A 17,013-nucleotide genomic window follows, 5' to 3' on the forward strand; every position below is an offset into this window, starting at 1 on the left:
GGCCTACTGAAAAGTATGTACAGTATATGGGAGCTCATTTTGCATGAATTATTGCATCAATGTGGCACGGAAGCGATCAGCCTGTGGAACTGCTGAGGTGTTATGGAAACCCAAGTTCCTTGGATATTTCAGGCAACCAATGAAACACAGTGATATATTGGTTATTAAACCAGGCATTTGGTAGTGTGGGCAGGTGCCAAGTCCTGCTGGAAAATCAAATCTGCATCTTCATAAAACTTGTCAGCAGAGGGAAGCATGAGGTGCTGTAAAGTTTTCTGGTAGACAGCTGTATCAACTTTTGACTTGATATAACACAGTGGACCAACACAAGCAGATGAGATGGCTTCCCAAACTATCACTGACTGTGGAAACCTCACACTGGACCTCAGGCAACTTAGATCGTGTGCCTCCCCACTCTTCCTTCAGACTCTCTGACCTTGATTTGTCTAAATGAAATGCAAGATTTACTTTCAACTGAAAACAGCAACTTGGACCACTGAGCAACTGTCCTTTATCTCCTTTAGGCCGCATTCACACATCCGTGGATTTTCACGTACCACTGTCCGTGAAAACCCGTCCTGCTGAGTGCACGAGCGCACGGCGTCATTGGTTGCTATGTGTGAATGAGGCCTAACCCTGGTAAGATGCTTCTGACATTGTCTCTGGGTCATGAGTGGCTTGACACAAGGAATGCGGCAGTTATAGCCCATGTGCTGGATATGTCTGTGTGTGGTAACTCTTGAAGGATTGGATCCAGCCTCAGTCTACTTATTGTGATTATCCCCCAAATTCTTGAGTGGCCTTTTCTTGTCAATCCTTTCAAGGCTGTGGTTATACCTGTTGCTTGTGCACCTTTTTCTACCACCCTTTTCCTTCCACTCAACTTTCCATTATTATGCTTGGATACAGCACTCTGTGTACAGCCAGCTTCTTTAGCAATGATCTTTTATGGCTTACCCTCCTTGTGGAGGGTGTCAATGACTGTCTTCTGGACAACTTTCAAGCCATCAGTCTTCCCAATGATTGTGTAGCCTACTGAACCAGACTGAGAGACCATTTAAAGTCTTAGGAAACCTTTGCAGGTGTTTTGTGTCGATTAGCTGATTAAAGTGTGACACCATAGGTCTACAATATTAAACTTTTCCACAATATTCTAATTTTCGGAGATATTGACTTCTGGGTTTTCATTAGCTGTAAGCCTTAATCATGAACATTAAAAGAAATAGATCACTCTATATGTAACCCTATGTGTTACCCTTTTTTAATTGAATTACTGAAAATAATTAACTTTTCAATGATATTCTAATTTATTGAGATGCACCTGTATGCTAGCGCTGCATAGCAAATTTATCTGTGACACACCCAGCAGCCAAAAAAGCACTATTGTAATGCTATATTGTAACATGATGAAAGTGAATGTGATTGTATTGTGACCAAAACACCCAAGTTACCAGAAATCCACGCCTGCTGGGTTTCCAGTTACAAAGTATACTTTCTAAACCTATAGGAATTGAATATACCCTTTAGATGTATATGAGGGGCAGTGTTAAAAAAGTGGCGAGAGCCAAATAAACCGGGGAGAGTTTTGCTAAAGAATTTGGGACTGTTCAATGTCAGTTTTACAAGCGTTAATAAATCAACCACTATATCCTCAGCCACCCCTCTGTCCAGGCTCCTACTCGCTTCTTCATTAAAACAAATCCCCCCCTAACAGTGTCATCCACAGATCCCCCATAAGTGTGTCATCCACAAATCCCCCATAAGTGTGTCATCCACAGATCCCCTATAATAGTGTTATCCACAGATCCCCTATAATAGTGTTATCCACAGACCACCAATAGTTCAAAACCCACCAAAAGCACACCTTTTGGTTAAAATTTTTTTTTTCTTATTTTCCTCAAAAACCGAGATGCGTCTTATCATCAGGTGCGTCTTATAAAGCAAAAAGCAAACTAAGCTGTAGAAACCAGTGTCAGGCAGTTGCAGCCAAGGCCGATAAGATAATGGGATACATCAAAAGGGGCATAGATGCCCGTTATAAGAACATAGTCCTGTCACTTTACAAATCACTGGTCAGACCACACATGGAGAACTGTGTACAGTTCTGGTATCCTGTGAACAAGGCAGACATAGCAGAGCTGGACAGGGTTCAGAGGAGTGCAACTAAAGTAATAACTGGAATGAGGGAATTACAGTACCCTGAAAGATTATCAAAATTAGGGTTATTCACTTTAGAAAAAAGACAACTTAGGGGAGATCTAATAACTATGTATAAATATATCAGGGGTCAGTACAGAGATCTCTCCCATCATCTATTTTTCCCCAGGACTGTGACGAGGGGACATCCTCTGTGTCTGGAGGAAAGAAGGTTTGTACACAAACATAGAAGAGGATTCTTTATGGTAAGAGCAGTGAGACTATGGAACTCTCTGCCTGAGGAGGTGGTGATGGTGAATTCACTAAAATAGTTAAAGAGAGGCTTGGATGTATTTCTGGAGCGTAATAATATTACAGGATATAGCTACTAGAGAGGGGCCTGGATGTATTTCTGGAGTGTAATAATATTACAGGCTATAGTTACTAGATAGGGGTCGTTGATCCAGGGAGTTATTCTGATTGCCTGATTGGAGTCGGGAAGGAATTTTTTTCCCTAAAGTGAGGAAAATTGGCTTCTTCCTCACAGTTTTTTGCCTTCCTCTGGATCAGCTTGCAGGATAACAGGCTGGACTGGATGGATAGATGTCTTTTTTTTGGCCTTATAAACTATGTTTCTGTTACTATGATTTTACGACATGTGCATGTGTATTTTCCACCATGTGAAGGTACTTTAATGCAACTCTTACATCGGTTTCATAAGAGGATGTAAACAGAAGTAAATTAGGGAATTGGTGTACTTAACTAATATGCTCGAATATGGGTTTAGAGATTTAAACAAGAGTAACCAAATGAAAATGCTGTTACAATTTATGAATTAAATATTCTAGTTGTAAATGTTTTATAGCAGACATGGGCAAATTTTAGGTAAGTCTAAGATCCGGGCCATGTAAAGGTGCCATCGATCATCATTTATGCAGCGCATTAAATCATTGTTTCTGGGCCGCAGATCATACTGTATAAACAGCGATCTGCAGCCCAAATATGATGAATCTACATGAGGACTGAGGAATTGCATTAGCCATCGCTTATCCCCATACCGTGGAGGCGATCACTGTATGTTCTGTAAATGCAGCTCTTTCCTCCACTGACGAGCAGGCAGTTGTCGGCAACGAGCGGTTCCTTCCTGATAATTGCCTGCTCGGTCTGACCTTGTCAATGTGCCTTTACTCACTAGCCTTTGATTCCCCCTCCTAATTTCTCAAAGCCAGATTTAGTCACATACGCTCCCCCACTATAATATGAGCGGGTCCCCCAATCAACTAGTGATCAACTCTGTGTTAGGTACTGGGTTGCAGCACCAGGCCACCATATGCATATAATATGGGGAAAAATTCTAGTTGCCAGGGACAGTTTTCTAGACACCCTGGTGACTGTAAAAGCTTTGTGTTATATAAATTTGTCTTAACGTATCTAGACATTATGTGGTTGAATGCTGATCTATAGCTAGGAGAGGAAAGCTGCTGGAATAGAATGTGTAGTGTCTTAGATGCGCCCTGGTCTTTTTGTTGTAACCTCCCCACCGCTGTACCCGAGCAGCTCAGGAAATGTATGTTTACAAGGCAGAGTGCAATATGCATGAGTGTCCTGTTATCTATTGTCTGGAAACAGGTACACACACTTACAATGTGCAAGCACGAAATAATGAGCAGATGCTTAGTATTCTGTTTGCATTATCTGCCATGTAGAGGAAGCTTAAAGCTGGCTTTCTAAAAGTTATATTTTCTGACACTTAGGCACAGTTTCTAGCAACATGTTTTGACTCTGATTAGAATTTTGTGAGCCGGAATATCCATTCTGTGCAAAGTGATTATTGCCTTCTGTAGGAATTTCAAAACTGTATTCAGTTATGAAGTGTGTTGTATGCCAGTACTCTTGGAACAGTTTTTTTGGCAAGCCTTTTCCATAATTATAAAACAAATCTCCCGGCATCTAGTTGGGTAGCCAGTGTAAGAAAATGTTATAGTAACCAAAGAAGAAAAATATTTATAAACTATATGGAAATATATGCAAACATATATTTTTCATTCCTGGTGCAGGTAGTGTTGACCCTTGGGTTTAGAGCACCTGAGAGAAGGAGTGTTTCTGTTAATCTAGTTTACTTAAAGGGACTTTCTGAGGTTGCATACACCGGTGACAGAGACTCTCAGCAAAAATGCCATTTCACCTACCAGTCGTTTTGCAGAAATCTGTATTGATCAGCTCCAGTTGGAGTCTGCTTAGCACAGAGCGAATGCAATAGAGTCCTCACATTCATAAGCTCTCTCTACCCTCCGACATGCTAAGACATCTTTTTCCTAATACAGTCAGCGGCAGTGGAGTGTGGAGAGCCAGTAGCTCATGAATATGAGCAAATTCCAGCACTGGATGAAGCTGTTCAATGCAGATTCAAGTAATGCTAGTTTCACACTAGTGGTGAAGATCCAGAAGGCTGTTCCAGCATGTTTTGCTGATGGCTGCCAGCTAAAGGGGTAATGGAAGACAGGGAAGGGGGGTGGGGGTTGGGAACCCCCCCCCCCCCCATTGGCCAGACCTGTAAATTGAGGCTTACTTACCTGGCTCCCTGCTCCTCCTACTCCTGGACTGCGATGCTCCGATGGGCTGCTTAACTGAAAACATCTGGTTTGACGCCACTTGCAGCCATTCACCCCCCCCATTCGCGCACAACCCCTTTAACCACTTCACATCCGGGCCATTTGCCCCCTTCCTGACCAGCCCTAATTTAGCAAATCTGACATCTCACTTTATGTGATAATAACTTTGGAACGTCAGGGTACATGAAACAGGAGAACCAGAGGACTTTTGCTATACTCTGCTTGCTGTTTGAAAGGGTCTGAATCCGTACAGCTGTGCTGTCCATCTCTACTTATCCAAGCCATTCAGAGATTGTTGTCTCGTGACACATTGTACTTCATGATAGCCATAAATTTGATTCAATATATTTCACCTTTATTTATGAAAAAAATCCCAATTTACCAAAAATTTTGGAAAATTCGCAATTTTCTAAATTTCTATTTTTCTGCTTTTGAAACAAAAAGTGTTGTCTCATAAAATATTTATTACTTAACATTCCCCATATGTCTACTTTATGTTGGCATCATTTTGGAAATGTAATTTTATTTTTTTAGGATGTTAGAAGTTTAGAAGCAATTCTTAAAATTTTTAAGAAAATTGCCAAAACCCACTTTTTAAAGACCAGTTCAGGTCTGAAGTCACTTTGTGGGGCTTACATAGTGGATACCCCCATAAATGACCCCATTGTAGAAACCACACCCCTCAAGTTACTTAAAACTGATTTTCCAAACTTTGTTAACCCTTTAGGCGTTCCACAAGAATTAAAGGAAAATGGAGATCACATTTTTATATTTCACTTTTTGTGCCGATTTTCTATTTTAATCCATTTTTTTCTTTAACACATCGATGGTTAATTAACAGCCAAACTAAATTTCATATTTATTACCCAGATTCTGCGGTTTACAGAAACACCCCACATGTAGTCATAAACTGCTGTTATGAGCACACGGCAGGGCGCAGAAGAAAAGGAACGCCACATGGTTTTTGGAAGGCAGATTTTGCTGAACTGGTTTTTAGATGCCATGTCCCATTTGAAGCCCCCCTGATGCACCCTTACAGTAGAAACTCCCAAAAAGTGACCCCATTTTGGAAACTAGGGGATAAGGTGCCAGTTTTATTGGTACTATTTTTGGGTACATATGATTTTTTGATCAATCATTATAACACTTTATGGGGCAAGGTGACCAAAAAATGGTTGTTTTAGCACAGTTTTTATTTATTTATTTTTACTGCATTCACCTCAGGGGTTAGGTCATGTGGCATTTTTATAGAGCAGATGGTTACAGACGTGGCGATACCTAATATGTATACTTTTTCTTATTTATTTAAGTTTTACACAATAATAGCATTCTTGAAACAAAAAAATTATGTTTTAATGTGTCCATATTCTGAGAGCTATAGTTTTTTTTATTTTTTGCGGGATGAGATGACGGTTTTATTTGTACCATTTTGTGGGACATACGCCTTTTTAATCACTTGGTGTTGCACTTTTTGTGATGTAAGGTGACCAAAATGCCTTTTTTTTTTTTACATATTTTTTTTTTTCCTATGGTGTTTATCGGACTGGGTGGATCAGCCTCAGTGCAGGGCGGATCAAGGTCTGTGCACTCACCCGGCTCCGGCGTTCACAGGCAGGGATCTAGAAGGCAGGGACACCTGGGAACTGTCCCTGCCTTCTCTAAGGGTTGCCCTGCTGTCACTGACAGTGGGCAACCCGATCTGCAGCTGCACGATTAGCGTGCAGCTGCGATCTCTGAATGGACGTTCAGAAACGTCCATTCAGAGATAGAGAACCACCTCCCGGATATTTATAGTCAACGTGCGGACGGGAGGTGGTTAAAAAGTTGCTTAAAGAATACATCTACATCCTAAAGACATCAAGATGTTTAATTACTTAATGTTATGGCAAGGTTATAATGATGTAGACAGTAGAACATACAATTCTTCCTTTTGCTCCAGAGAAAGATGAAAATAATAGTAGCAAACAACTTTGCATGTTTCTTTTTCTCATTTTTTGGCACAAAATTAGGCACAGACTTATGTTTGCTATCAGTTTTGTTGACTGTGCAATCCATTTGAGAACAAGACAGGCAAAATTTGTTTTGTGTATTGTGTTTGTTGTTTTGGTATAATGATTTTGGTTGAATTCAATGGCGTCATGTACGTTACTTACATTTTTCCACTGTTTTCTCCACGTAGGAAAGTAGAGTTCTTCGGACAGTCCCTCTTTTGGCAGCTTGTCTCCCTGAAGACAAATGTAAAGTCTTAATTGGTCGGCGTTTTGGAGAAGAAAGGTAAAAACACAATCACCTTATTTTCATAGTATTTCTTTTTGTTCGAGAAAACAATATTTTCTAATAATATCAATAAGTACCCTTACAGTCAGGATGGTGTAATACAACATTTTATAAACTGTTGATTACTAATCAAATCAACTAAGGGAAGCACACATGTAATAGCAACATTTAATTCTATATATGGCAAAGATGGTAAAAAACATTAGTGAATTTAAACAAAATATTTAAAAATGATATTTGTATGTATTTCTACAGTTTCTACATTATCTCATGTTTGGTTTCCTTGATTCACCGTGTTCGGTGCTATATATACAACAATAGAGGCATATAGGTAAATCAGGTGCTGATAGAGTTTTTTTTACACCAGGTTTCAGCTCGCTACGACATACCATTCTTGAGATATTCCCCAAAAATACAAAAATGTCACCATCACATGACCCATATTAGCCAATAGAAGCTCTGAGGTCCTTCAGTCATAACCTGAATGACATACAATGACTTACATGACCTTTATTCAGTCTTCGCTGACATACACACAGTTTTACATCAGGTTTCCATAACAACAAGCCATTTTTCTTCGCTGAAGTAGGTCACTGTTAAGGGGGCAGGGTGCTGTGGAGGTCATTGTTAAGGGGATGGTGCTGTGGAGGTCACTGTTAAGGGGGTGTGCCGCTATGGAGGCCACTTAAGGGGGTAGGCGCCGTGGAGATCACTTTTAAGGAGTGGGATGCTGTGAGGTCACTGGTAAGAGGGCGGGTGCTGTGCAGGTCACTGTTAAGGGGGTGGGCCACAATGGAGGTCACTTAAGGGGGTGGGCGCTGTGGGGATCACTGTTAAAATGCGGGATGCTATGGAGGTTATTGTTAAGGGGGTGGGGTGCTGTGGAAGTCACTTTTAAGGGGGCAGGGTGATGTGGAGGTCACAGTTCAGGGAGTGGGGAGCTGTAAAGGTCACTGTGTATACCTTTTAACCACACACACAACATTAAGTGAAATAGACTAAATATACCCGTACGAAGCTGGGTCGTTCTGGTAGTGCGTGTGTGTGTGTATATATATATATGGAGAGATTTGTGTGTGTGTGTGTGTGTTTATATATATATATATATATATATATATAAAGAAAAATAGACGAGCAGCACACAAATCCAAGAGGTGCAATTACTTGAAATGGATCGCGGACTCTGATCCAATTAGATGTATGTAGAGAAAGAATCCAAGGCAGCACACAGGTATCCGTGAAAAATAAAGGGTATTTTATTCACCCATGTGTGGACAGCAACATTTCAGCTCGCTCTATGGCTTGACAAAGGCTCCATAGAGAGAGCTGAAACGTTGCTGTCCACACATGGGTGAATAAAATACCCTTTATTTTTCACGGATACCTGTGTGCTGCCTTGGATTCTTTCTCTACATATATATAGTATGTGTGAATAAAACGTCACTGAATTTTTCACAAGACCGGAGTGCTGCCCATTTCGTCATTTCTATATATATATATATATATATATATATATATATATACACAGTCCTGATCAAAAGTTTAAGACCACTTGAAAAATGGCAAAAAATCATATTTTAAATTGTTGGATCTTAACAAGGTTCCAAGTAGAGCTTCATCATGGAACAAGAAGAAATGAGAGTGAGACAAAACATTTTTTGAGCATTCAGAAAATAACGATTAAAATTTTAGGACCACATGCCTTTAAAAGGCCAAATCTGTGCAAAGATGTGGATTCATTGTCATTTTCTGTCAGGTAGTCACACGTTGTGATGGCAAAGGCAAAAAAAAACCTCTCCTTTTTGAATGTGGTCTTGTTGAACTTCATAAGCAGGGTTTCTCACAGCCCCCCCTTGGATTTTGATTATCCTGTGGCTATTTTCTGTCCTCTATAGACGTCAACCACTGGTGCATCTATACCCTAAATAGGAGTTTGTTGCTGCGGTCATGCTGTGTGTTTTTGTCTGACTACACACACACTTTGTCTTATTTTTTGACATTGACCCCCACATTCCCTCCTTTACCATCTTTGGGAGCACCCTTATAGGGTTTATTAGGGACTCTGCCCCCACAGGGTCAGGCATCCGGACGGGGACGCTCCTTGCGGGGCAAGTTCCTCGTGTAGATAGGTAGGGCGTACTAGCCCGTCCCTTTTTTTAGGGCTGTCTAGGGCTAATCCACCGTGTCACCCACCAACGTTAAGGGGCACATACGCCTGATACCTTCCAGTATGGCTACACACTACTACAGGTCCGTCTCCATCCTCTACAACCTCTGAGAGAAACCCCTGATCTACACCTGGGTGAGAACGTTCTTGTTTTTATACCATCTTTGCCATACTGCATATACAGGTCCTTCTAAAAAAAAATAGCATATTGTGATAAAGTTCATTATTTTCTGTAATGTACTGATAAACATTAGACTTTCATATATTTTAGATTCATTACACACCAACTGAAGTAGTTCAAGCCTTTTATTGTTTTAATATTGATGATTTTGGCATACAGCTCATGAAAACCCAAAATTCCTATCTAAAAAAATTAGCATATCATGAAAAGGTTCTCTAAACGAGCTAGTAACCTAATCATCTGAATCAACTAATTAACTCTAAACACCTGCAAAAGATTCCTGAGGCTTTTAAAAACTCCCAGCCTGGTTCATTACTCAAAACCGCAATCATGGGTAAGACTGCCGACCTGACTGCTGTCCAGAAGGCCATCATTGACCCCCTCAAGCAAGAGGGTAAGACACAGAAAGACATTTCTGAACGAATAGGCTGTTCCCAGAGTGCTGTATCAAGGCACCTCAGTGGGAAGTCTGTGGGAAGGAAAAAGTGTGGCAGAAAACGCTGCACAACGAAAAGAGGTGACCGGACCCTGAGGAAGATTGTGGAGAAGGACCGATTCCAGACCTTGGGGGACCTGCGGAAGCAGTGGACTGAGTCTGGAGTAGAAACATCCAGAGCCACCGTGTACAGGCGTGTGCAGGAAATGGGCTACAGGTGCCGCATTCCCCAGGTCAAGCCACTTTTGAACCAGAAACAGCGGCAGAAGCGCCTGACCTGGGCTACAGAGAAGCAGCACTGGACTGTTGCTCAGTGGTCCAAAGTACTTTTTTCGGATGAAAGCAAATTTTGCATGTCATTCGGAAATCAAGATGCCAGAGTCTGGAGGAAGACTGGGGAGAGGGAAATGCCAAAATGCCTGAAGTCCAATGTCAAGTACCCACAGTCAGTGATGGTCTGGGGTGCCATGTCAGCTGCTGGTGTTGGTCCACTGTGTTTTATCAAGGGCAGGGTCAATGCAGCTAGCTATCAGGAGATTTTGGAGCACTTCATGCTTCCATCTGCTGAAAAGCCGAAAAAGATGGAAAAAACCTGCTCACAGTGCCAGAACCACTGGTAAATGGTTGACTGACCATGGTATTACTGTGCTCAATTGGTCTGCCAACTCTCCTGACCTGAACCCCATAGAGAATCTGTGGGATATTGGGAAGAGAAAGTTGAGAGACGCAAGACCCAACACTCTGGATGAGCTTAAGGCCGCTATCGAAGCATCCTGGGCCTCCATAACATCTCAGCAGTGCCACAGGCTGATTGCCTCCATGCCACGCCGCATTGAAGCAGTCATTTCTGCAAAAGGATTCCCGACCAAGTATTGAGTGCATAACTGAACATAATTATTTGAAGGTTGACTTTTTTTGTATTAAAAACACTTTTCTTTTATTGGTCGGATGAAATATGCTAATTTTTTGAGATAGGAAATTTGGGTTTTCATGAGCTGTATGCCAAAATCATCAATATTAAAACAATAAAAGGCTTGAACTACTTCAGTTGGTGTGTAATGAATCTAAAATATATGAAAGTCTAATGTTTATCAGTACATTACAGAAAATAATGAACTTTATCACAATATGCTAATTTTTTTAGAAGGACCTGTATATGTTCAGTCTATGCCCCATGGTCTGTTTTTCATGTTGTTTGTTACAGAGGCTCACCCTCTAGTGTCCACCTATTTTAGAATTACCTATATTAAATGTTAAGTTTTACCCCTCTGTCCCCCAGGGGATCAGTACGTTTGCTGGAGTTCAAAAATACATGAAAGTCCATCAGTGCCTCCATGGTGCCAGTCCAAATGAGGAAAATGTCGTCTATGTATCTCCACCACGTCAAAACCTGGTTGAAGTGGGGAGATACATAGACAAGCCGTTCCTCAAATGACCGTACAAATATATTTGCGTAGGTGGGCCCGGCATTGGACCCCATTGCCGCGCCCATCAACTGCAAATAGAACTGTCCCTGGAACACAAAGTAATTGTTCCTCAGTGACAACTCCAATAATGTCAAAACAAACTGGCGGGTTGGAGCAGGATAATCAGAATGCCGCAGCATCTCCGCTACAGCCAACAAGCCCTTTTCGTGATCAGTCGAGTTGTATAAGGATGCCAAAATCGCCCCTTTCGGAATCCGCATCCCTCTGATCTTACTGATGAAATCTCCAGTGTCCCTAATATATGATTTTGCACCCATAGCATATTCTCTCAATATTTTGTCAAGAAAGACATTCATATTTGAGAAAGACATTATATATATATATATATATATAGTCACCTTTAGTGTTGATGTGCATTGAGCACGTAAATAAACTGGCTTACTGTTAGATATCCCCAGTCCTATGCTGAATGGATTCTGTACATTTTAAACTCCTTTGGAAAATAAATGAGTGTTTAAAACAGACAATGTATAAAAGAAGAATAGCTGTCAGCAATAAAGAAAGCATTTCAGTTAAACTCTTATAGAGATAAATTCTTCCCTATAATTTATACCACCTCCTTTCCTTTCCAGATATGGGGCATGTTGCCTCAGAGGAGAGACTACAGCTTTACAGGACTTGCCAGTGGCTTTGGCATATAATTAAAAAGAAAATTTGTAAAGGTTTTAAATGCCAAATTGCATTGTTAAGCAGGTTGCTTCCATAAATAATGCTCATGTTGAATCCTACAAACAACGGACCCGAGAGCTATTGTTAATTATTGGCTTTTTAATTGCTAATTAAGAGTGTGAGGGTCAGTCATCGCCTTAAGCTCGAAACATGCATGGAATGCTATGTGTATTGTGTTTATAGCAAGAGAACGGAAAATGCAGTCTGATCAGCAGGAAACATGTTATAGAGCAGGAGGAGCTGAGCAGATTCATACATACGTTTAGGAAAAGATTCAGTGTTTAAAGGGCTTCTCCAGGAATTAAGAAGATAAAATGAATACCATTATAAATATATTCCCAAATACCTTTAATTAGTTATAATGGCTTGTTTTGTCTAGGAAGCAATCATCAGGGGAAATAAAATGGCTGCCGTCCTATTAGTACACATAAAACCTGTCCTAATCATGCAGCAGGACAAGTTACTTCACAACACTGAGGTAAAGAGCTGCCTCATCCTCCTCTCTGCTTGTCAGGGATTATGATCCTGAATACAACTGATAAGATCTTCAGCTGAATCTCTGTAGGAATAGAGTTCATGAAGTGACATGAAGTAGAGAGAGGACGGACAGGACAGCGATTTTTAAACAGCTGATCTAGGGGAGAGGTTTGCTGGGTGTCGGCTTGGGTAGCCCGCCACGATCTGATATTGATGATAGGATAGTTCATCAATATCAATAAAGTGAACAACCTCTATAAGCTAATGACCAGGGACCAGGATGCCAGAAGTGGAATTTCCTATATGTTAAACCTTTTTTTCTCCTTCTTAAAATATTCTGTGCAGTTGTAATGCTGTTCCCAAAGAGTTTTAACTCAAGTATGCATGTAAAAATGTCAACATTTCTTATGAATTTTTGTACAAAACATAGTTATCAAGCGGTTCATTTTATGCTGGATATACAATAATATATCTGATGCTTTTCATTTTTCTTTTCTAGCTTGCAATATGTTGTGGCAAAACATGTCAGTGTCACCAAGTGACATCTGATTTTGACAAATTAGTTTATCTTGATTTTTCTTTTCCTTGAAACTAGGGGTGGGCGATATAGGCGATATGTGATATAAATTTGTGCCACGATATGAATTTTGTGCATATTGCCGGACCGCAATATGATCACGGAGCGGTAGTGAAGATCGGTTACCATGCCAGCCAGGAGTCACGCTACTGAAGTCCTGGCTGCCATGGTATGTTAGTGAGCAGCATTATACTCCCGTGCGCTGTGGCCGCCGGTCGCTCCTTCTTCTGTCTGTGCGGCGCATTGATAATGCTTATCGCATGAGAAGAAGGAGCGCCGGCGGCCACGGCGCACGTGAGTATAATGCTGCTCACTAACATACCATGGCAGCCAGGACTTCAGTAGCGTCCTACTGCCATGGTAACCGATCAGAGCCCCAGCATTACACTGCTGGGACTCTGATCGGAACTGCCCACTGCCACCGATAATGAAGGGGGGGAGGAGGGGGACCCTGTGGCCACTCCCACCAATGATTAATACTGGGGAGGGGGGGGGGGTTGAGTTTCCAGAGGGGGCTGATAAGAGGGAAAGGCTGGGGGGGCGGATCAGGGGCTGGGGGACTGATCAGAGCCTGGGGGGCATATGAGAGGCTGGGGGGCTGATCAGGGGCTGGTGGACACATGAGAGGCTGGGGGGCTGATCGGAAGCTGGGGGGGCTGATTAGAGGCTGGGGGGCGGATCAGGGGCTGGGGGGCGGATCAGAGGCTGGGGGGCGGATCAGAGGCTGGCTGCCATGGTCAGCTCCCTGCTGTTGTGTGCACAAAACACAGGGCAGCAGGGAGAGTGTAAAGTCCTATTCACCCTAATAGAGCTCTATTAGGGTGAATATGACAAGGGTTCTAGCCCTTAAGGAGGCTAATAGTTATTAAAAAAAAATAAAGTTTAAACCCCCCCAAATATAGAAAGCAATATATATCGCATATCGCACATGCTTAAAATTATATCGCAATATAGATTTTAGGCCATATCGCCCACCCCTACTTGAAACCTTTTCTCTGTATGTATCCCTAAAAAAGGCTTGGTCAAATTTTAGCTGTCTTTGAGCGAGCGTTAATGCACCATAGGATTGGATCCACACAACACAACCAGGGATGAGCTAGTTTGGTCATGCACATCACCTGTGGTTTTTGCTCTCCATCAGTTCAGGAAAGAGATCCCTTTTATCATATCCACAGCATTGTCCTTCTTTTAATTCATTTAATGGTTGAAATCCATGTCCCCACTCGCTCCTCCACTTATCGCAGCTAGGATTCCCTAGTAGTCTCAGTAGGGCCCCGAATTCTCCATTTCCCACATCAGGCCCCCACCTTGCACTTTCACATTAGAGCCAAGCTCTTCCCTGCCCTAATTTTGCAGTCAGAGAATTTACCTTTGATTTAAAAAGTGATTTAAATGCATAATCCATTGTTTTGTCTTTGGATCTACTGGTGAACTTCATGTTGAGTAGCCTGTAAATGCCCGAGTAGTTTCCTGTGGTACTAGTGGCATGCCCTGTGATTTTTCTGTGCCCCCACCCTTTTCTACACTTCGTAGATGTCGGATGGCACTAGTTCTAGAGTAATATTCAGTTCATGAGCATACCGATGGAGGAGATTGGTTGACCTTGTGTACTTAACCATGAGCTGCACTGATTTATACTGAGCAACTGCTCCAGATAAAAGAGATTTGTAGTGTAGATGTTTACACCCGTCATTGTGCGGAATATGCTGATATCCCAAATTAACTGCCGTGTGCATGTATCATCTGCTCCATGGGCGCAGTTGTTGTGCCCTTTCCTTTTGATTTGTTTCCAGTCTGCTAAGTAATCTGCCCTTGGTCATTTCTGTTTCTGCAAGCCTGAGATTTATTTCCTAAACTGTATAAGGAGCAGACCTTTAAGATGGAATAATTTGGCAGCCAATGTGTGAACATTTGATGTTTTTTATTTTTTTTCCCTTTAAATGATTGCAAGCAGACACTAAACTGGGAAAGTACATGCATCGCTATTGGACGCCATATCTATGCCATTCCTCAGGCAAACTTCCGCTGGTTTAATGGTACGCTACTGAAAATGTCATTTTGTTTGTGTCTTAATAAGGCATTACAAGGTGAATGCTGCTGAGACACCATACTTTTCCCACTCACGCTGCTTAATTCATGTTTCCTTCAGCTCTTATATATTACAAAGCCATAAAAGTTTCAGTTTCTACACAGTAGTAAAACGGCTATAGTGTCTGTTAATACTCTAATATGCCGCTATTCCAAACTGAGATTTATATGGCATGACTGTGTTTGTACTATATTGTACTTGAAGCACAGATAAAAGGCCATTTATCAAGGGAGTAAGCTTAGTGCTGGAATACAGGAGGCTGTAAGGAAGCAGAAAATATGGCGCTACAGGGATTTTTTGCCCCAATTTTATGTTACTGCAATAAGGGTAGAATTTGTGCTGCATGGAAGCAGTGTATAGTTTTCTGCTTTCTTTGATAGAAATCTGTGCAATAGTGACTCATTTTTATTAAAGGGGTTTTCTGAGATCAGGAATATTTGGCCAAGGAGGAGAAATGCCATCAAATTATTAAAGGGGTTGTCCCACGACAAATACGTCCACTGAGGACCCCGCCGATCACAAGAAAGAGAGTGCCTTGTTTACCTGTTTGAATGGAGCAGCAGTCACACATGCGCGCTACCACTAGGTTTCTTCCAGTCAACTGTATGGGAGCACAAGAGCTAAGCTACGTGCGGCAGTCCCATAGTGTTAAATAGAGCCGCAGCGGTCATGTGTGACCCCTTCCCTTCCGTTGGGAGAACAAGGGGTCTCTTTTCTCCTGTGAATAGGGGAAAGTGGTTTTCATGGGACACTCTGCCACTCCTGTGGAAACTGCCAGTGTTTTTTTACTGTGCTGAAGAAGTGACATGCCTGTCTATCCACATCGCCGCTGCAGCCAATCGACCGACCTTAGGCCTCTTTCACATGAGTTTTGCGCTCGGGTGTGATGCGTGATGTGAACGCAAAACACCCGCACGGAATCCTGACTCATTTACTTCAATGGGGCTGTGCAGATAAGCGGTGATTTTCACGCATTACTTGTGTGTTGCGTGAAAATCGCAGCATGTTCTATATTCTGCGTTTTTCACGCAACGCAGGCCCCATAGAAATTAATAGGGCTGTGTGAAAATGGCATAGCATCCGCAAGCAAGTGTGGATGCAATGCCATTTTCACGCATGGTTGCTAGGAGAAATAATTTTCTATGTTCATTCAGCAGGACCTGCTCTGACGTCACTGCGCTCACCACGTGGTGGGCGCGATTACATCATCAAAGGTCTTATGCAGGTCCTCAAAGAAGACAATGCCGGCTGCGCGATCAAGTGGATAAGGTGAGTTAATTGTTTTTATTTTTTAACCCCTCAAGCAACATTTTACTAAGCATTCTGTATCAGAAATGCTATTATTTTCCCTTATAACCATGTTATATGGGAAAATAAAAAGATCTACACAACCCCAAACCCGAACTTCAGTGAAGAAGTTCGGGTCTGGGTACCACATTCAGTTTTTTATCACGCATGTGCAGAACGCTTTGCACCCCCACGATAAAAATTGAACAACGCAACGCAATCGCAGTCAAAACCGACTGAAATTGTGTGCGCACTCGCGCAGGTTTCCCGCAATGCATCCGGGACGCCCGCGTGAAAGAGGCCTAAGTCATTTATTATTTTACAGCATCCCTCCTGGCCCAATGTTTTGCTTAGCTCCTTCCTGCACCATGTCATAAATATATAAAGCATAGATGACATGATATATTGTAGAGTATTGAACCAGCCATCAGAGCACTTGGAAAAAAAAAAAAAGTTTTACAAATTTTTATTTATTTATCCATGCATTTATATAAGGAAAAAACATGTGAAAAAGTAAAATAAACTGCATATAAAATGCTGCTTCCGTAATTACCTGATTTACTTATCCCATGTGGTGAACGGCATTGAAAAGCTTATATAAACAAACACGTATTCCCT

The 17,013-nt window shown here is 41.7% G+C and overlaps 1 protein-coding gene across 1 annotated transcript in view; it reads left to right on the forward strand.

Moving 5' to 3' along the window:
- DTWD2 (DTW domain containing 2) overlaps nucleotides 1–17,013 on the forward strand; it is a 180,270-nt gene that overhangs the window by 152,791 nt on the left and 10,466 nt on the right. The window contains exon 4 of the mRNA XM_044282411.1: nucleotides 6,928–7,022. Coding sequence (XP_044138346.1) covers nucleotides 6,928–7,022 — 95 coding nt within the window. The remainder of the gene's footprint in view (nucleotides 1–6,927; nucleotides 7,023–17,013) is intronic.

This window comes from Bufo gargarizans, chromosome 1 (assembly GCF_014858855.1).
Source record: "Bufo gargarizans isolate SCDJY-AF-19 chromosome 1, ASM1485885v1, whole genome shotgun sequence".
Lineage (NCBI taxonomy): Eukaryota > Metazoa > Chordata > Amphibia > Anura > Bufonidae > Bufo > Bufo gargarizans.